The sequence below is a fragment of the Anser brachyrhynchus genome (assembly GCF_964034855.1).
Source record: "Anser brachyrhynchus genome assembly, chromosome: 3".
NCBI classification, from domain to species: domain Eukaryota; kingdom Metazoa; phylum Chordata; class Aves; order Anseriformes; family Anatidae; genus Anser; species Anser brachyrhynchus.
Genome location: NC_137696.1, coordinates 77,721,222 through 77,743,707, shown reverse-complemented (window position 1 = coordinate 77,743,707; position 22,486 = coordinate 77,721,222). Strand labels below are relative to the sequence as shown.

At 36.8% G+C, this 22,486-nt stretch overlaps 1 protein-coding gene across 1 annotated transcript in view; it reads right to left on the bottom strand.

Moving 5' to 3' along the window:
• The window catches only part of SEC63 (SEC63 homolog, protein translocation regulator), a 39,855-nt gene extending 20,474 nt beyond the window's left edge, over positions 1 to 19,381 (bottom strand). The window contains exons 1-9 of the mRNA XM_080586981.1: positions 19,256 to 19,381; positions 18,317 to 18,431; positions 14,599 to 14,711; positions 12,541 to 12,602; positions 9,540 to 9,598; positions 8,739 to 8,789; positions 5,880 to 5,988; positions 3,285 to 3,379; positions 138 to 270 (exon numbers count right to left, since the gene is read on the bottom strand). Of these exons, the coding sequence (XP_080443107.1) occupies positions 138 to 270; positions 3,285 to 3,379; positions 5,880 to 5,988; positions 8,739 to 8,789; positions 9,540 to 9,598; positions 12,541 to 12,602; positions 14,599 to 14,630 (541 nt within the window). The 5' untranslated portion in view covers positions 14,631 to 14,711; positions 18,317 to 18,431; positions 19,256 to 19,381. The remainder of the gene's footprint in view (positions 1 to 137; positions 271 to 3,284; positions 3,380 to 5,879; positions 5,989 to 8,738; positions 8,790 to 9,539; positions 9,599 to 12,540; positions 12,603 to 14,598; positions 14,712 to 18,316; positions 18,432 to 19,255) is intronic.
• Positions 19,382 to 22,486: the final 3,105 nt, after the last annotated feature.

Genomic DNA, 22,486 nt, shown 5'->3' with positions numbered 1-22,486 from the left:
AAAAGCTAAGTGTTCTGTGTAGAGATTATTGAACAGAGATCCAATGCAACTCTTTAATGGATAAAAATTATGAGTACTGTAGCATGCAATTTGTTGCTCTGTTTCAACAATGTCTGATTAGGAAGAAAAGTCATTACCTTCTTCAAGACTCTCAGGGACTTTCATCCTTGCAAGATGAGTCAACAACAGAACTCTGGCTTTCAGGCTGTAAGGGCAGGTAAGTGGAGGCTCATTCTTCTTTAAATTTATGCCACCAATTTCTCTGATTAGCTAAAATAAAATATTTAAACACAAATGGCTATTTTGGCTCCAAAGAGAAACAAATGTGAGGACAACAGTTTTCAAAAGAGAAAAAGGTTACATTCATTTATGCAAGTCTTTAAGTAACTTTTCCCTGGAATGTTCTGTAGAGATCAACACGGTCATTTTATTTTTAATACAGCTCCACCAAGTCAAGAGGTATCTTTCACTGTGTTTTTTCAACTGTGGAAGGAGGGAGAAGGGAAAACTTGCACGCAAGAAACTTGCGTTGAATGAGCTTTGATTAAATTTATATTGATAGCTAAATATTTGAAGAATCTGTCATTATTGCCAAAGTTTACCAGATTCAGCCATATTGCTAAGGTATTTATACTATACACAATATGCACTAGCAACAGCATCACCTTGACTTTTCACACATCTAAGATCAAGCCAGCTTCCTCAGATACAGACTCAAATATCACAAGAATGTGGTTTTTAAGCCTAAATTCTCTGGTAGGCTGACGATCAAGTATTTTAAGTTTTTATAAACAGCACCAACTTGGAAAAGGCATGGCGTTCTTTATTCAGGGTGACCTAACTTGATCTTGACCAGACCAAGATGCACAGTTCAAACAGGTCTCTCACCTGAGTTTGTTGAAGACACTAGAAAGAGAGGCTGAAAACCTGATTAACTGAACTTCATCATTTATAAGAATCAAGACACAACCCAGAAGCTTCACTTTTTAGGTCAACAAAGTCAGCTAAGGAGGGACTGAAGTTCCAAAAATCTGTCCACAAACAGAAGGTAGGATATCAACCAGCAGGATACACTAACTTTGGACCAGTCTTTCCCTACACTTGAAAAAAAGATCTTTTAATAAAAAGCTCCTAATAAACAAGTCATGGTGCAACACCAAACCAAGAAGAATAAAGCTCTGATAAGAAATCTTTTATAAAAATTATCTGTATTGGGTTTATGATAGAAAGGTGAAATAAAAATGTGAACAATGATCATGGCACAAAAAGCAAGATGCATTAACAAAAAATACTAGCAATACCTTCCTGTATTTATGCTTCAGGGACTTGTATTGTCATATATTAAAAAAAAAAAAAGAACACAGATGAAACTGATGACTGGAGCTTTAGAAATGGAAGATCCAATAGTATAAAACGCAAGGTCACACTTTGTAATGGGTTTATGTGGCAAGGGTTTGGTAGCAGGGGGGCTGTAGGGGTGGCCTCTGTGAACAGAGCCCAGGAGCTGCCACGTTACAGAGCCAACTCCAGCCGGCTTCAAAAGGGACCTGCTGCTGGCCAGAGCCGACCCAGGGAGCAATGCTGGTTGGGCCTCTCTGGGGGAGCAAACTGAAGAAACAGAAGAAATTGCTGCGCAACAGCAGCTGGGAAAGAGGAGTGAGAACCAGCCCTGCAGAACCTCTTTTCATGTCAACCCTTGAGCCCTTTCCATCGTATTTTCTCCCCCTCTTCGTTTGAGAAGGGGGAGTACGAGAGCAGCTATGGGGGAGTTCAGCTGCCCAGCAGGGTAAAGCCACCACACACTTGCATAATAACAAGAATTGAGGCTTCAAGATTACATTAAGTCACCCATATGAAACAGTTGTGGGCAACAGGACACTTACAGTTACTCCCTGCAGAAATAAAGGGAATGCTACTAATGCAATGCTGAGACTTAACAATGGAATATTATGGACACCTCTGACCAAAGTAAAAAAATAACGTTAAATTTAAAAATATAAAGACAGTGAACAGTAACTCATTTAGCACGTAGCAGGATGAGGGAAGTGAAGAGCCTTGTAGGAAAGAGAAAAGGTAGCAGCTTTCTTAGTTTAGCTAAATGAAGGCAAGAAGAAAACACATGGGTTAACACTTCTGTCTATACATGCGTTAAGGGTATACAGAGCAAGAAAAACAAACTCAAGAATAATGATGACAAAACCCACGGATATAAATTGGTCACAAACAAGATTCCTAACCACTAGAACAGCAAGTTCTGGAACAGGAGGCTTGACTGCCTTTTAAACGAAAAATGGCTAAACGTAAAGGGCTTGCACAATGCCAATGCTTACAACAGCACAGAAGACCTGATGATCAAGGTGCTCTTTCCCAGTCACGTGCTCCCGAGCACAATGCCTGCAGAAAGAAAGCCACCTAATCATAGTTCTAGGTCTTTCTCAAAGCCTACAAGAAGATGAAGAATTTGTAAGAGATGAAGACAATTAAGGAAGGAGATATCTTAGCCTATCTTAATGTTTAGGACATGAAAACATGCTTATGACTTGAAAATCCAATTGCATGCATGCAAAGTTTAAATCAGTGGGACTACTCCCCCTCATTTTGTTAACTCAAAATATTTTTCATGTAGAGCATGTTGTACATGGTGCTTTAAACCAAAACATCAGTTTCTGATAAATAAGTCTTCCTAAAACTCTGCTAGCAATAATTATTTGTTGCAGTATATATTACTGTATCTCTGTTGGAAAGACAGAATGAAAATGAAAAAAGGCAACCAGAGGAGACCTGAAATTCATGAAGGAGTCTTTATAATAGTTAAAAATATTATTAACTCAAGCAAGATAATCTTATTTCAATATTAACATATTTAACCAGATCTTAGCTACTGATACAACTGTTTATAGCTAAGAAGCTTTATCAAACAGTAATTGCCTAACACTGACACACAAAATTTACAGGAACCAATACTTTAGTTCCCTATTTAGTTCACCCCTCCACCAAAAAAGCAATCCAAGTTTTTATACTAAACAGATTCTATTTCAGGTAAGTATTATAACCAGTTAATGTTGTTTATCTATCTATCTATCTATATATATATAGAATTCTAAATCTATCTTTTAATTCTAAATCTAGGTTTTAATTCCTGTTTCTGAAAAGACACAGTTGCAATCTCAACAAAATTAATGCATTGAGAAATCAAATTCTGTCAGCTGGTCAACCAGGAACACCATCACCCTCCTCCCTTGAAGGGGTCAGTTATTTATGAAACACCTCTCAATATAACTAACCTGTGGTATCTGAATGTTGTCTGCTGGTCTGCTTGTAGCATCTTTATTGTACTGAGGATCAAATTCAGATGCCCCTGCTAAAACCATGATAAGCCCTGCAAAGATAATGGGAGACATACGAACAGTCATCAATATCCTATGCCACCGAATGATTTCTTCGGAAATCTCAGCCACAAAACTTACCCCCACTCTTCCCCCAGTAACCATGTGTGTTCATATTCTCTATGGGATGAGTTACTATTGCTACAGTGCAAAGCTACTGTGAACATGATGCTTGGCACAAGATAATTGAAATAGCTCAAGATTCCATTTTGGATGGCATTAAACACTCTAAATGTCTTCACAAAACCATAGCTTGGTTTCTTTGGGACTGGCAGACGTCACCACACAGCAGTTTGACTACTACTGCATGCTCACAAAACCATTCACCTCAGAATTCATATGCCTGAGGCTGCCCCTCAATGTGTGTATTGTAGGAGAGATGGGAGAGAAAATTTCAACTCATTTTTCTGTTCAGTTGACATTAAAAATTCACCATTTTTTTTCTTTTAATGATTAGAAGAGCAGTTCAATAAGTACCCCTGCAAACAAATCCCATGAAGATAGACAGCTCTTTTGCTAGCAGAAAATGTGATTAGGAAAATCCATACTACCTTGAAATCTTTTGTCATCTAATTAAGATTAAAAATCTAACACCTGGGATGTTTTAGCCAGCTTTCTGCTCATGAATGTGTCAGACCTCTCTGCTATAGGAAACAAGAAAACTCACCCCCCCATCATTTCTTCCAGTTAAAGTAACTTTTTCAGCTATAGTTACTCAAGCTTCATTCTTGTATTTTGAGCAAGTTCTTTTCTGAGCAAGTCAAAGTTACTCTGCCTGCAGTGCTCAGCAAATTCCACCTACCAACAATTAAGTTCCCTGAGCACCAATTTCCATTTCTGTTCTCAATTATCTGTTTACTTCCTGAGCATGGCATAACAACGAGTTTCAGACTATTTCAGACTTTCCTATTCTTTAAGCTTCATAATTACAGATCCTAAGGCAAAAAGAGTCTTTAAAACTCATTTGTCTTGAAATCTAGATATTTTTACATGCGCACACACGTGTGCGTATATATACGTATAAAAAAACAAGCCACATCATGCAGATCTGTCTCACCATTTCCCTAGTTTGATTACATTATCCCAGGCTTAAGCCCCAAGTTTTGGGTCTGGTACCTCACCAGTGTGAAATTCACAACCAAGCAAAGGCCTTACCTGATCACTGTGTGATTTGTCTAAGCTATCTCAGTTGTGCCTCGTGTTTCATGCAGACTGTACAACAGACCTCAGTGGAAAAAAAAAAAAGAAAAAAAACTGACCTGCCTCTGAACCTAGGACTTCCTGAAAATGGTAAATCCTTAAATAAGGCCACTTAAACTTAGGGGTAACTTTTTACTGATCTGTAGGAGAGAGAATGAAAGCCTCAAACGTGAGGTTATTTCATGTTGAACTCAATTATTGACAGCAAGCTTGGAGAAAGAAGAGAACATGTCTGCAATGATCTCTCTAAACTTCTAAGGAATCTCATCTAGTCTCCGTTTCATCCTTTCACACTCAGCTGTCTGGAGGAGGAGAAAGGTAAAAGCATAAGAGTATGAGAACAAACTAACCTGAACTAATCCCACACACGTAAACCTGTTTTTGCTGTGACTAGAATGCTAGTGTATTTCTGTACTCGTATCTCATAGACTTCTTTAACTATGAAGCCTTTCTGTTCAAGAGGAAAAGAATGCATCAAGAATGGGTGCTTCCAGTAACCTTTCAGCAAATCTATAACTGAACAACACTGCAATTTAATGGAGTAAGAGGTGATATTTTACATGACACCTTTTTCATTTTAGTTTGTTTATTCTGCTTTTCAGTCACTCTGAACATGAGATGCAGTAAAATCCAAGCTAGAACTAATACCATGCTAATTCTTCAGGCCCATGCCAACCTCCAAACTGAAGGATCTAATTCCTGAACTTGAGGATACTGTAGAACAAGATAAGGTCCAATGTAATGCATCTACATATTTCTCTAGAAAGTTTGGTTTTGTTTGCTTAAGTGTGAGCAGACAAGAAAAATAAGTATATCAACAACTATAAACAAGTAACAAAACAACAAGAAACTGATAGGGAGCAAAACTATTAAACAGAAATTTAGGTATAATATCACAAAGAACAGAGAACTATAAATTCTTTGGTAATATGAAAGTCTTATGACAACCCTTAGAAAATTCAAGACACTTATTTTGTTACAGGAACAGAAGAAAACATGCAGATAAAGGTTGCATTTCTAATGGCCACAAAGAATCTTCAAGGTTTTATGCAGGTCAGCTTCTGTTTTCCCTATATACATTTTTTTTTTTAAATGTATACATGACAGATAAACATCTATGCAACTCCCTCCCCCAGTAAGTCTTCTTATAGAGTACTCTTCACCTGCAACAAAATGAAGTTTTTTAAAAGCATTCTTACAGTATCAGAAACAATACTTTAACATAACAAAAGCTTATAAAGCAAAAGCATTTTAACATCAACAAATCAGCACGTCCAGACACTTTTCACTTACGTTTCATGTCCATGTTCCGTGTTTTATAGACAAAATATGTATATATTTGAGTTGTCCGAATGAGAATCTGGTCTCCACTATATCGTATCGATCGGTACCACCAGGAACCCTGAAATGTTTAGTAAGAACAACATGACATCAGCACAATGGTATCAGTATCAAAACACCTATGCAAGATCACCTCATATTTGTTCGTTGTAACTAGGTAAACCGTACCTCATAAAAAACTACTTACCCCAACTGACTTTACTTATGTTGAAGTCAAATGAATTTCAGAAAGAACAAAAATATCTTTGGCAACAGTAATCTTAAACACACATCAATATATTCGTCTGAGAGAACGTGATGCTAAAAACTGAGATGATTTTTTGCCATAAGAATCTACCCTCTCCCAGCACAAGCTTGCACGCATGCACACACCATTTTGTTTATTTATGGTGTTGTTTTAGTGAATCCACTAAACAGTGGATCCACTGGAGTTACCCCTTCCATAGAAAGCGGTAACTCCTTACCATGTAACACAGCATCCAAATGAAACTCAGTTTAGGCTGACCAAGTCCAAGCCAAGACGAAAACAAAAGATTTCTTTAACTACACGTTTTTTTGTTCCCCCCCCCCACCAAATTTACCTTAAGTCTCCTAATTAGAAAATGATTTTTAGAAAATTTAGAATCATAGAATAGTTTGGGTTGGCAGGGACCTTTAAAGATCATTTAATTCCAATTCCCTTGCCATGGGCAGGCGTACCTTCCACTAGAGGAATCTAAAGGTGACCCAGTGTCCTTGCTGGAAATTTTCAGAATTGAGCCTTATTCCTTCATGCTGACTGAAGAATTTTTCCAAACCTTCAGAAACACTCCAACAATTCCCTTATTAGCATTACAACAGACACTTCAAATTATGGAACTCACTGTACAGTGATTGTACTCTATAATTTTATAACCTATCATGCCACCTTTCTTAAACTGCAGTCTGCTCACTAAAATCGCCCTTGTAAACCAAGCTCACTAGCTTAGGAAAAACATTCAAGATAAATCACCATCTCTGACAAAGTTTATCATGAGTGAAACGCAGCAAGCAATGAAGTAACAAACGATGGATACTATTATTAATTTAATAGGCAATCGTGTAAATTCTGCTAGCACAGCAAGAACTCTGCAATTTACTTAATTATTTGGAAAATGTTCTAGGACTGGCTCCCCACAAGAAGAATTAGTTTGTTTTAAATTAGGTTTGATTCTTCCATAAATAGATGAACCCTGGCACAGAAGAATAGACCTTTTTTTTTTTTTTTAAAAAAGTTCTTCTGTGGAAAAGTATATATTATAATTCCATAGCTCTCAGACTTTTTGTCAAACTAAGTATAGGTACTGGAAAAGAAAAAGTGCAACTACAGCCAGTCCAAATCTAAATGAAAGAGGCTGCCCTACCTACTTTTGCAGACACAGATAGTTTCTCTTGCCTCATGTACATATACAGAATATTATTTAGGTTAATGGAAGTCTACAAAGAACTGTGTATCAGTATTTTCCCTTTTCTACATCTGGATTCAAAGGATGGAACTAGACTTAATTAATTTTAGATGTCTATCTCAGATACTGGATGACTACACTGTAGTTAACTTAGGCTTCTTTATTGTTTAACAGAAAAGAAACAGACCCATCAAAGGTATGAATTATCTCATACGCCTAGCTTAGAATTAAATGATACAATAACTTGCTCCATAAAAATAACTATTCCTCTTCACTGACTATAAAATAAATTTACAATGACAAGTTTCAATGCATAAGTCTACATCTGATATAGGGGCAAGAAGAGGCAGATTCCGCCCCCCCCCCCCCCCCCCCCGGACATTTCTTCATAACAACAGAAAGGATGTTTACTTTCACTTGAGCTATGATGAACCTGGTATAAATCACTAGAAGTACACATGTACAAAAAAACATCAACACGCATCAACTGAAACACAAAGAAGGAAGTGTAGGTAGACATCTTACTCTGAATTTTAGACTTGTTACTCAACTCGTTGAAATCAATGCACCAGGAATGTGTTATGCTAGATCTTCAGTTAGGCAGAAAGGCTCTCTAAGACAAGTGATAATGCCTGGCTGGTTCTCAGTACACAGAGACATAAGCAGTTGTCAAGATCCCAGAAGACTTTCTCAAATGAAAGTCGTTTTCCCAAGAGCATGAAGGTTTATGAGAATCAATTTTCTGAGTCTGTCTTCAAGCCATACCCCGACTATACACAATCACTGGATAAGGGACATTGTTCAGAAGCAGTACTGGAGGGCAAACTGGAGCCCTGAAATATCACTCGTCTTGCAATTGATTCCTCACACAAAGAAATCTCAAGAGCAGACATTTCATTGTGTATAGATGATCAGTAAAAATTAAAATTACGAAAACAAAGACAGTCAAGAGAAACAAAACAAAACAACTTATTCCACAAGCAGCAATTGTTCTAGTACCCACAGCTAAAGACATCTGTCTTGGCTCTACAGTAACACTACCGAATAACTACAGTAACGCTACTGAACAACTACTGAATATACTCTCAAGTTCATCACACAGTATTAATTTTCATGTGACATATGACAGAAGGTGTAAGACAAATTACCTGATTGAATTTCTAACTCTTGTGCTATCTAGTATTTTCCTAACAGCCCTCTCTCTAACACAGCAATGTGTTTTTTGGAAAGTGTAATGCAACTACACTTTTTCCATAAAAAAGGAGAACATCCACATTAAAAAAATAAAAGCTCTCCCTCTCAATGAAAGGAAAGAACGAGCAATTCATTTAGAGTCTGAGAAAAGCTTTGTTTACAGCGGGTAGAATACTAATTAGATAATACTTACCACAACAACTGGAAGAATAACCATAAATGCTAATCCGTATACAAGCAAAACCTGGAAAAAATTATGAAACGTACTGTATTAGGTACTTCAGTTACTTAATACTGCTCTTGTTTAATATTTTTTCTAAAATATGATCAAGCAGTATTATCAGAAATCTACTACAAATTAATACGAGCTTATTGCACAGTACTTGTCATTATTTCTGAAGAACTTACAAGCAATACAATCAGTTGAATACAGTTTAAATAAAGTGTATTTGTTCAGTGTAAGTAATCTTTTAAATCATCCATGCATTGTCTTGGGTGGGTCTCTATAATTATTGAAGAGTTGGCAGCTAATTGTGATTCAGTGGACGGAGGAGATTACTGCACACGCAGCAAGCAGGTAAGCTAAGTACCTTACAGCAACAAATGTAATGCACATAGCATTTACTTAGGCACTGTGTGATTACAGCATCTCTAGTAAGCAAGCCACATGGGACTACAGACATCCAGCAAACAGAAACAGTTCTATATGCTTTCTTGCTACAGCAAACACATGCTTCACAGCAGCAGCACAGTACCACTTCATTACCACTACAGCAAAATTCTTCCAAGCACATAAATATAGTTTTCGAAAGTAGAAAGATACTCTATTACTTTTGACTCCTGGAACTTGCTTCAGAGGTGCATTTGGACCACAGTGTCAGTATTATTAACCATGTGCTTTGACTTAAACATGAAGTATTAAGCACAGGCACATGTTTTAAGGTGAAGACTTAAATGTTCATCTTAAAATCTCAACCTAAGTGAGATGACTCACCAAAATCGAATTTTTCTGATCCACAATCCAAGCCGGCAAAGCTATACCAAAGCTTGTAGCTGTAGGATGAGAGAAAAGAAATATGCTGTAAAATATTAAGCAGGTTTTTTTTTTAAAAGTCACATTAAGTCTAACAAAAAAAACCCCACACCTCATGTATAGCACTCCAATCAGTAAAATTCTAACAAATTTAGTTAATCAAAAAACAAACTAGAAACACACTCAAGTATGCAATGAAATGACAAGACTTAAATGCAACATCTGAAATACCTAAGATTTTAGCTTAACAGACTGCAGTGAAATAGACACGCAAGATTTATTTATATAATCAAAAAGGAGAGAAGACTTCGCAGGTGGAAAGATTTATGAGCTTTGCCTTACAGAGCTTTCAGCAGTTTAAATACACATAGATCAGTAAACACATGAATTGCAAGAAAACTAAGTAAATGAATTCTACAGTGAAAGTTTTATTTATTTTTAACTTTAGGGAAGTGTCGTGAGTTGTACATTGTAAAAACAAAACCCTCCACCAGTTCACATTCCTTTGTGATTGGTAAGAAAGTGAATGCAACACTTGTAAATTCAAAAGGAGTTCGGCTGGAGAAAATACAAGCCATGATTCCCTAACATCTACAGTGCACAGAACTGAATACAGAATGAATATTAAATAGATTGCCTTCAGACATGCAACACCAGAGGTTCTGAAAAAAAACTGTAAAGATTTACAGGCCTGCTCCAAAGTCCACCATCTACTATATTAAAAAAAAAAAAATCTTTTCCTCTGTACTGGTAAGGACCAATGAGGAGCATTACCTTAAACTAGGACAGACTAGGATTCCCTATGTACTTAGAAATTACTGTTTCCAACAGGTTCTGAGAGTTAGCAATTCAGACAACCAGTTGTTATGCACAAGTCTAACATAACCTCTATGTAGTTCTTACATTAGAAACTACTATTTGTCAAAATTCAACTAGACACCTGACCTCACGCTTAATAGTCCAACAGAACATCAAAGTGAATTTACTGCATTATGTTACAGGAAATGCTCTGGTTGGAGAAGAGGGTCCGGAGACATTTCTCTACCTGTAATCATTACAGATTTTCAGAAGAATCTATTAAAAATGTAATGTGTCTTTTATTGGTGATATCAACTCGTTTCTCACAATGCTTTTGATCTTTAGGACTGTAGTTCCAAACTATTCCAAGGGCAGAAGTAGCTCAATACAAAGCTCTCTTCTCATTGAAGAATCTCTTTGCCCATGCTCATCAGGATGAAAAACTAGCAAATACTAAGAGAAAATAGTTTACCGAAACTGCCTGACATTCCTAAAAGCATGTATTTTTATTCCCCAGATCCATTCATGTGCTTTTAAATACTCTCTTTTGCACATTTAGTATTTTACTTAGTAAAGAAGCAAGATGAGAATCTTGTTTGCCTGCCTCTAACCTCCATGCTGATTCAGTTGGATAAGGAATGCATATTGCTTGCTGTTGTTTCCCTGTGCTGGGCACAGAGGGTGGGATGCACCTCGTCTAATTTTAAGCATGTAACATGTGCTTCATCCCATCCCAGAATGTACCTGTAAGAGGGTCTGTCACCATTCTTGGGCTACACAAAACTAAAAACTACAGCACATGACCTGGATACAGATCTTTACATTACAGGTGTCTAAATGAAAAGATTAATTTCACTAAATGAGAATTCTCCTCACACTGCAGGAACAAGGTTACAGAGCAGAGAACGGGAGAAGGAGAATTTCATTCAGGCTTCTTCCAACCATTCAGATCAAGCAACAAAGCAAGATCTAAAAAAGCAGAGAACTCTCATTCCACCACAAACCGTACAGGTTTCAGAAGAGCAGAAGGCTTGCAAGTCAACAATATGAACTACTGCCCTACAAAATCACTTCACTTTGCCCTTCAGGAATCCAGAGCCCCTCACGTTTGTGAAAGCTCTCTAAGCAAACCATGCAAGAATCTTCTCATTTTCAAACTCTCATCTGCTTTTGGCCAAATCTTGTTTTGAAGTCACAGCTGCAGGTCAATTCAAGTTAAAGTCTATTTCCAACTTCCAAGCCACCCTTAACTCATTCCGTGCAGATACATAGCATACCTTAGTCCCTCAAACTACATAGCACCAACAACCAGAGATCTACGGAGGTCACAGGTCCGTCCTATCAGGCTGCAGGTTCCCTTTTTGTTTGTAACAAGTATTAGAGGCAGCTAGAGACATGTAATAATTTCCCTCACAACTAGTACACAAACAACTGTTACAAAGATGTTATACAAGTGACTGACGGGATTGCAAACAGCAAGGAAAAAATGTAACTTTCAATCTTCAATTGTTTTAGTTTGTATCACTTAAGCTAAAATTTTAAGTATACCATCATCATGTATATCACCAGACATCATTCCCATATAGCTACCCACCCAGGATCAATCGACCAGCATAGGGATAATCACCAGGACTCCTCAAGATGACAGTGGCATAGAGCTACCTCCAAACAGTACAGCTTCCAGCAAATGGAAGGCAGATGCGTATACAGTATTTACTTAAACACACACTTTGAAGCAATGTATGAGAGGATGTGTATCATTATGCCTACCAGTTTATTTTTACATATATTACCTGATTATAAATACCAAAAAGTGTTTTAAACTGACAAGTTTCTGAAGACTAATGGACTATTTTCCACTTAAAACTCCTTTTAACACTGGTAATTCTCTCTAGGTACTTACTGAAGCTGGTTCATTAGTAACAAAGCTTTTTTTCCCCTTTGATAAAAAAAATAAGAAATTTAAAAGCAAACTCCTTCCTGACTTTCCATTTCTCTCATCCACACACCACAGCCAGTTTTACATGCACAGAATTATTAGATATCTTCAAATCAAAGAAAAAATATTTTACGTAAAATAAGATCTGAGAGCTTCTCAAATGACCAGACATTTTATATCTTAATGCACAGAAAATACAGGACTTCAGTCATTCATAATTATTACCTTGTGGTCCATCTGGATTACCAAATTCTTCCCAATTTTTCCGTGATTCTTCATCAGTTAAGCTAATTTCAAGAAGAAATATTACGTTAATACAGAAATAAAGGAATTTTGTCAAAATAATTAACAGAGAAACTTTAAAATGTGGCATTTATACTATTGTTCAGAGACTAAAAAAATTCTATTGTTTACATAAAATCTGATAAAAACAATTCTGTTGCATTCCTTCATGATACACAGGAAAATCCTTTTTATCAATCTGACAGCAAAAGAAATTAGAAACAAAAGGATGCACTCTTACAAGAAATCAGAATCACATTTCCCGTTCGTGAGACTGACTGCTCAATCCATCAACAAAAAGCACCTTTCAACACCAGGTTACAGTACAGCAAGCTTTGAAAGACAACGAAGGTTGAAAATGCTATCTTTTGGGTGGAAGAAGGTAAATACACAAGATGAATTGATAAGTCAGAATTATCTCTAGAAGCTTATATTCTGTTATTCTATACTTAACATTTGATAGTACAGTTGTGGGGATTTTTTTGTTTGATTTTTTCATTTGGAACTGCTTAGTTCCATATCTAAGAAGAGAGAAAAAATGAGATACTACCTCCTAAATCTTACAGTTTCTATACCTGTTCCATAATGACATTTTGTTGGCAACAGGCAATCTCAAGAAGAATCCCTACTACAACAAGGAAGTAGGAACTTTCTGCTTTACGACACACAACACCACACAACGCCACACACTCAACACCACACATTCATTCACCACACATACGGAAGACTTTGCCACAGAAGAAATCTGGAGAATCAGAAATGATTTGGAGACTTCTGACTAAGTCTCACACTTGTTAACAAACAGACTTACTGAATATGTAGCTTTATATTCTTTCCAGACAGCACAGCTAAGGAACTCCACTGTCATTCCCTAAGATTTGCCTCTGTCGTAGCTGTTGCACAAGTATATTAAGTATGAGACTGTACTCACCTAACATTTGATTGCTAGTTTGCAAAACAGTGGTGAGATTTTTCATGAGTTTATAAAGCAATACTCTACAGAAGCATCTCAATAATGCAGTTATTTGTAAGCAGAAAGAATAATTTCAAAACTGCTCAAAGTGAGCACAGTGTTGGCTTTCCTTCTCATCTCATTATCAAACTCAAATCATCTCAGTATCGAACTTCTCATCTCATACAATACACTCAATCAGTAAGCTCAACCACATAGGCAACTCACTTTAAAGCAGAATTCTACAATTTGCTAGATCCTTGGATGATTATTTAGAGTAGAGAAGAATATAAAGTTGTACAAGATTCAGTGTACAAATAGTATTATAAAAAAATCCACATTTTTATTTTGGAGAAATTCAGAAAAGGGGATTTCTTTTATGCCAAAATCTAATATTACACACCTTCACTCAGATCCAAAAAAACAAGCTACAAACACAGGCATGACTGAAAAAAATACAGTGGAGGAAAAGCTGAATCCTTGAATCTTCTTTTAAGAACTACACAGATAACACGAAACAGTCACTGAGTCAAAAAATCAAGTCTGCAAGCCAACAGAAAACTGAATCAGAACCAGAAAAACACCTCTGCTGCCAGATGGGAACAGGATTAGAATATTGTTTGTTACTCTGGCTTTACCACCAGGTGAAATGAACAGTACCTTTATTCTCTACGTGATGGCCATTCTGAAGCATAACAGGGTTTGTTGCTTAAACACTGCAACACATCTTGTTCTTTTTCATCTTTAAGACTTAGTATGTGTCACGCTGGAAGCACTTTTCCCAGCTGACATGAAAGTTAAATACAAAGAACTAACACCTTACAGTATTCTGACAGCTGCTAACAATTAAATTATCCCTCCTAACTTGTACACACAACAGGCATGCACTGAACTGAGTCACACATTGATTTATTTTGTTGTTGTTTTTTTTTTTTTTCATTACATATCGAAACACGCTTTCCCTGGCTGCTTAGATCAGTCCAGTTATTACCTTACAGGTTTAACCCCCCAAGATACCAATTTTATTCAAAGGCAAAAAAGGAACTTACGCTGCATAAGCCTTAGCAATCCTCATGAACATAACTTCATCTCCTCCTTTATCTGGATGGTATTTTAATGATAGTGCGCGGTACTGTTTCTTAATTTCTGATATACTTGCTCCCTTAAAAGAGAAAGTTTTGTGTTATTAATACCTTAAATCAAACCCATTCTTCTATAATCTGTATACTAAAACGCATTATGCAATATTTTTGAGCCATTCATGTTTAAAGATTTATGTTCTAATATGAATTATGTTCTTCATATGACGATGAAACTACATATGCATCTCATGGAAACATGATTATAGCATTTTTATAGCAGCCAAAAGTAACCTTTTACTTTTAAACCAAGTTAGAAGCTACCGCCTAACAAAAAGACATTCAGATAATTGGCTATTATTTTCTTCTGGATTTCTTGTTTGTCCATTCATAGAAAAAAAAGTAAGGTTTCCTCACCAGTTTGAGGAATCTCATCTTTTCCTGAACACACTGAAGAACACAAAGAATTCTCATTTGCAATAGTCCACTGTTTAGGCAAACAGTTCATAGATAAAGCATGAAGGTTCACTTGCAGCTTTTAGGCAGAAACAAATCTGCCAGTCACTAGGAACAGTGGATTGCCTTGCCACTTCAGAATGCCTTTGCCCAGAATCATTCTATTCATAAATAATTTCAAACTTCTTGAATAAACAGAACACATTACTTGAGGAAAAGATCAACCCTTATTTTACTACAGCACGTCATTAAATGCCACCAGCCCACACCCATGTGCACCAACTTTCAGGCTGGACCGTGAACTTCATTAAAACTTTATCTGCACTTACATTAGTCAAGGAAATCCAGAAAAGTTTTTTCTACTAAGTTATCTGCTAAGTTTCACAGACCCATTACCCATAGGGCTTTTCAACAGTTGGTGGTCTAACAGGCTGACATTAAGTATATAAAAAACACATAAGAAGTTACTTCAAAATAATGATACAGTTTTAATACATTTAAGCCAGAAATCAACCTACCCTAAGGCTTCATTTACTATGTTACTTTATCTTTCTTTATGCAAAGTATCTATCATTTTCCAACACTATATTTTAACAGCATGCCTGCCTTATTTAACACCCGGGATGAATTTAATCCTCAATAAATTAGAGCTGGTAATAACAACCACCTCAAGACTAGACAAAGAATGACAGATGAGTAGCAGAAGCTGGAAAGTGCAAAAAAAATCTGTTCATTGGAAAGGAAGAGGTGGGTTTCCATGGCTCACATGAATCCTGCACATAAAAAATAAGAAGAAATCCCAGTGTTTTTTCCTCCTCTACCAGAGGTTAGCACGTGATGCCAGATAAACTGATGATAAACTTTCCATGTATCATTAATTGCTTACTCCTCGTTTTCAAGTGCTAGGCTATAGAGACTAGGCCTGACCTACATAAATGCTTAACAGCCTAGGATAGTTCATGTCAGTCAGCACCCTGCCTGGAACACAGAGCTTTCCTACATTAACTGCTTATGTTAAAGTTTAAGGCCCTGACTGTCTTCTCTGAAGAATTTAAAATTATAATTAATACTGTGCTTCACTTTTCTGCCTGTTCAATAAACCAGTAATACCATCCCAGTGCCCTATGTATCTGTGAATTGTAAATGATGTGCTCCAAAAAGAGCTATTGTGTTTATATTGTATATAAGATAAGGTCCTTGTACATTAACTGGACTTTGTTCATGTTGTGGTTCACTTTTAGAGGAAAAGCCTCATTGTATGCTAATACAAGATTAAAAAATAACTTTGGCCTTGCTGTGAATGCAAAGAAATTGAATTATTGTGCATCAAAACTTTCAAATGCTTGCATCTGCAACCCTTTCATTATTTTTCTGAATAAATGAAAGTTTTGTTGCCATTAAAGGAAAGGACAGGAAAAAGAAAAAAACATTTCCATTACTTAACAACACTTCAACAGGTGTATCATTCATGAACAGGGCTGGCAGTGACTCTAAAGGTTACACTTCAATGGTACTGGAAGGCAGCTGTTAGCTTTCACCTAAGTCCAGTACAGAAGTTTTTTAGGGGAATACAACAGACATCTCTGATAGCGCAAGCATCAAACACTATTATTCTCTGGAATCTTAGATTCTACTACCCCTACTTCAACTATTTATCTTCACACACATCTCTTCATCCACCATGGAACATCTCTAGTTTTAATTCAACTTGTCCTTACGCTCCTTCTATGCACCAGTTCTCTGAGCGTTCCCATATTGGATTCTTCACTACAACCTAGATAAATTTCATGTGTCTTGAGTGCGCTCACAAACCTTTATTAATAAACATCAAGTTAGAATTCAGTACCTACACACTTTTTTCCCTCTGGGTCATAGAAATTTTCTAAAGACAACAAAAGAAAATACACTGATGACCTACTCCCTAGCCTGATTTGTTTAACCAAAGTTAACCCAGATATATGAACATTTAAACTGTACAGTTCCAACAAATACTATTCGATAGCAAAAAATTTATCTTGTTCCCGTGTGTCAGTAGAAAAGGTAAGTCAGCAATCAGTCAATTCACAGAGGAACTGAGCAGAGGCTGAATTTAAATAACTTGCCTCCGCACTTGACAGACAAGTCTTGTTCTACCTGTCTAGCAAGAAATAGGATGAGATCTACACATCTGCTACAATGGCTTTCTTAGCACAGAAAGCAGTACCAGCGATGCCTATCCTTATGCTGACAAGCCATGTCATTACTTGCAAGAGCTGTATTTGTAAATGTTCGTATTCATATTAAGCTCTCCCACACTAACAACACAAGTCAAGTTTAATCAAAACGGGGGTACGTTCAGAGTTCTTCCTTATTCTTGTGCTGAGCTGTATTCGGAGTGCATTTCCTTAGACTGGAGAGTGTAACGTGTCAGGCTTCAGAACTGAAAAGATGACTCTATGAATACTCAGAGTAGGAAATAATTACCATCAGTAGAAAATTTGCTTGAGGTATTGCAGTTAAGACAAAGAGTTTAATACATGCCCAGCAGGTCTATTTGTCTCCTCCAGACATATAACTTCTTATATTCATTTTTAATCAGACCTTCAATATAAAGAAAGCACTGCACATCTGCTTTCTATAGCAACACTACATTTTTTCAGTTTAATAAACTAATTGACTTGTATTACTGTGTAGAATTTATGGTTTTCAATGCTCTGTTCACAGATGCAACTGAGACTCAAGGCAGCCTTCACTACTCCAAAATGCACATCACCAATACCCTTCAGCAAACTCTTCCATTTACAAGAGAATTATCACTATATAACAAAGTCAAATTAATCAGCATTTTGTTTATACAGCTTATGCAGCAGCATCCCTGAAAATGGCTATTGAGAGGATTTTCTACAGAGCATACACAGCAGAATTTTTCTTACTGTAAAAAGGGAAAAGCAACACCAAAGTAAGCCTCAAAATTATTGAAAAAATCCACCTCATCGCATTAAGAAAGTCATTTGAATGTTGAATTTGTTAGATGCAAAAGTCATACATTAGTATTCATATACACAGAACATCTAATGGTGGACTTCACAACAAACAGCAGCAATTTTCAGATGCCAAAAAAAAAAGGAACAAAACCATTAGATGTGTTCACTGGAGTTAACTTTTGTTTAAAAAAATAAGTCTTAAATTTGACATCTAGACACAAAACATACAATTACAGTAGTACACACTACTGAAAGATGCTATTACTTACAGGATCCAAATGTAGAACCTCATAAGGATTATATTCTTGATACTCTCGGTCTGTTTTGGAAACTTTGTATGCAAGAAACAAAAATAATGCCCATCCAGCAAGGAGGATTATTTTCCTGTTTGGAAGAAAAAATTTTTAACATGTACAAATGCATTAGGTCTAGTGTAACTCTACAAATATCAGTCCACAAGACAATATTCAAACAGCAAGAAATATTAAAGTGCTTTAAAGCAGGTATCAAGTATCAGTTCTAACTCCACCTTTGGCACAGATAAAGACAGCTGACCTGACTTCCAACTTTTTTTTTTTTTAAACAAACAAACAAACAGGCGAGCCCCTATCAAAGCCCCTTCACATTCTTTAACTGTCTGTCCTCAACAGGCATACAGTAACATTTCGTATTTCCAAAGAATGACCTTAATCTTATCCTAGACAAAGGCAAATGTTTTCTTGTTTTTTAAAGGCAAAAAATGCATTACAAGGTAAAATATTGACAGCAGGAGTAAGAAACAAGAAACTGAAAGATACAGAGTCTTCAGCTTTGAACATACAAATTATTACTATTGTATACTTGAATATATGTATTTACACATCAAATATCTAAATCAAAAGATATCACTAGCACCACTAATTTCTGTGAGGGAAGAGCATTTTTTGAACAAATAAATGCATTGTTTACATATTTATTAGTGCTGAGGTTCACTGGTTTCATTTAACATGTATTTTATAAAGGATAAAGCATTCATCTTGATTTCAAGCCCTACTAGATAAAAATGATTAGGTATTATTCAAATATAGTAAATTGCAAATGTCTCTTCTATGACACAAAAACAACTACAATGCAAATAATTCCAGCTGCTTTGATTAAGAAAAATAGCTTTATAAAAGTAGGATGTAGGAATTGTTTTAATGGAAGTCATGCAAGTGAAATATACTTACTTTACAGTGGGAATTATGTTTTGCTGTGGTTTTAACAGTCGCAAGCGATACCACAAGCATCTTCCATATACATTTCTTATATTCTTTAACCGAATTTGCTCTGTAAAAAATAATGAGAGAGATTCTGATTAATCAATCTCACAAAAAGCAAAATAGCAAACAGAATATCCTGAGTTGGAAGGAACCCACAAAGATCATTGACTAACTCTTGGCTCCACACAGGACAGCGTGAGAGTTAAACCACGTATCTACATGTGTTGTCCAAAAGCTTCTTTACAACACCAACAGGCCTGGGGCCGTAAGCACTTCCCACATGCTCACATCATCCTGGAGAAGGTATTGCGAGGCCAGTTAGAGGACTAACAAAAAGACCAGCAGTACTGGAAGAAAGAATGCTTTTCATCCATTTAAGTGAGTCTGCACATTCCATAACTGTAACAAGTCAGTCCAAATTATTCTTTACTACCTAAAAGGAATCTATTATAATTTTCCTATTGCCATGAAGCAACCAACGCTTGTGAACCCAGTCTTTGCTCGCCTGAAGCCATCTGCAGATTTTTCTTCTGCCATTTTATAGTCAACTCCAGCAAGTCTCCCATTTCACTACATCAACTACTGTGTACACAAAAAATAGTGCAAAACTTTTTATGCAGCTAAAGAGTAAGGCTAGATCAACTGCTATTTTCTCAATTCAAATTATGATGCATTTTCCTCCTCTTTGCAATGCTTGCCTTTTATAAGTTGCCTTCATTTAGGTTTTTCCTACTGAGCAGGGAAAGGAGGGAAAACTTAGTACTTATGTGTAAACCATGTAGCTCAGTAAGACTGGATCCGTTATAAACAAACCAGCCAACAAGATTTCCTTACATTTCCTTTCAGGAGAAGATGGAGCTGGAAACAATTTTGTTATTATATTGACATATACATTGTCATCACCATGACAAGGCACGGAAGCAATTCCCATTGACAGAAGTTTAGTTGTATTTCAGTGTTCAGCAAGACCAGGCTAGCCTTGGTTAAAGTAGTCTTTCACACCAAGAAAAAATTGGTAGAAAGCAAACAGCTTGTAAAGAATTTCTGTAAGCACTGAAATTATATGCTATAAAAGTGACTTTGATCTTGTTTTCCTTTAAGCAACTCACCTACCTAGAGGCTATGCAGTCTGACCCGCAATGCTCCTCAAGTGCAGTGGACACCATACCTGACCGGCATGAGAATAAAACCACTTCTCAGACTAAAGGAAAAAGAACTAAGAAGAAAATCTTCCTCCTGACTCAACACTTTTAGATATTGCTGGTGAACATAAAGCCATTAAATTTGCTATTTTAAAATGAGTCATTGAATTATACCGACAACTGTGATCCAAAGCACACATCGACCACATCCTAAGTTAGCCTTAAATCTGAACTTTGTACTTTTAACAAAGTGATGGCCTCGTCTTAACTAAAATTGTGCTTATGATACATGGAAACGTTTTCTTTTGGCAAATTTCTAAAAGGTTACAGTGGAAGACAATGACCACCTCTGTTTACTTATTCTGAGTTTGTGTGTGCACAGTAATCTATCACAGTAACAGCGACAGCACAGTAATCTACAAGCATCTGTAAGCACACAATTCAAATGAAATATCTAGAAACTTCAACGTGCAGCCACCAAACTATCTGAGACCAGAGAAACACGATTGCAAATACCAACACAGTGCATCAGATCAACCACAAATTCAAACTAAATCTGCATCAGATGTGAGCACAGGATAACGTTTTAAACTCTGGCTGATTTGGCAGAAAGAATGCGAACATGGACAATACCTGATCAGCCACAAACTAGTAAAGCAGACAAAAAAAAAGTCAAAGCAGCGCACAGTAATGCTGAACCACACAAATGTTATCAACTTCTTCTGAACTCCTTAATTCTATAGAGCATATCTTCCCAGAAACTCAATATAATGCTAAACAGCTTTACGTGATTCTTCCTGAAGATTAATTTAGTTGTCCTATCATCCCTGAAGACAGAGACGAGAGAGGATAATTCAATCCCCTGTCTCTGATCCGAGTCTTACAGGGCTTCAAAATAACCTTCCAAGCTTGTCTCCCATTTTTGTATAATAGGTAAACTGCACAGATACTTTGAAGTTCTCCCCATCTGCAGGGATTGGTCACATACTTAAAATATGTATTAAACATGAAACTTCTTAACAAAAAAGATATGGTTAGTATTTGGTTTAGCAACTAACAAGGTTTGCCAACCTAGTTTCACCTCGCTGTTGTGTAAGGCACTGTGAAGATTCAGAAGGCAATGAAAACAAGGTTAAAATGCAACACTGACTCCCTAATGGAAGACTGCAAACTAATTTGGTAGTTTGTCTTCGGAATTTTTTATTTTTAAGAAAAAAATTGTGGGAGAGCTCTACTGGTTCAGAACTAAATTTGACACAACTAGACACGAGCGTATTGTTACTTAAAATTAGATTTTTTTTAAATGTAAAGCTAAGGGACATTACCAGCACATAGATCTGGTGTATCATAAAAGCTGACTGCATTAAAGACTAGCCGGACAATTAAGTACTGGGGGACTACAGAACTCTGCTACAGAAATAGGCAGGAAAACAATCTGGGGATTTCAAATGGCCGCTGGACAACTACAAGCCACAGCACTATGTTTTTATTACAGCCATCTATGATACTTGAACAAATCAGGTATTACCCTTCTAAAACAAGACACGTGCTGGTACAAGTCTTTCACTTCAAACACTTCATGCTGTGCTGAAGCCAGATGAAGCCAACTGTTCAACTGAAGCAGATCAGATGAGATCAGCTACCCGACCCAACCCACGGCATGGCCCCACAGGCATTTCTGCAACGCTGCCGGGGGGGGGGCTGCTGCTCGGTAGCTGCCCTGACGGACTACGTTGCTTGGAGAAATTCCTAGAACTAACGTGAAAATGGATTACCAGTGCACTGGGAGAAACAGAAAGTGACTAAGAGAACTTGGAGGGGACCTAGAGGTGACTAAGAGAGCTTGCTTTACTTAATCCTGTGAAGCAAAGCCTAACAGGATATGACTCCTAGTGTTTCTCCTAGGAGGCTTTTAACAAGATGCTCTGCCCTGGTTTTAAAGATCTGTGCCACGCTGTGACACAATGCCCCGGTTCCCACATCTGCCTGCTGTCCAGCCCTGACAAGTGCCAGATGATCCTCTCCTTTCTTCCCTGTCTACATCCTCCCTGCAAGA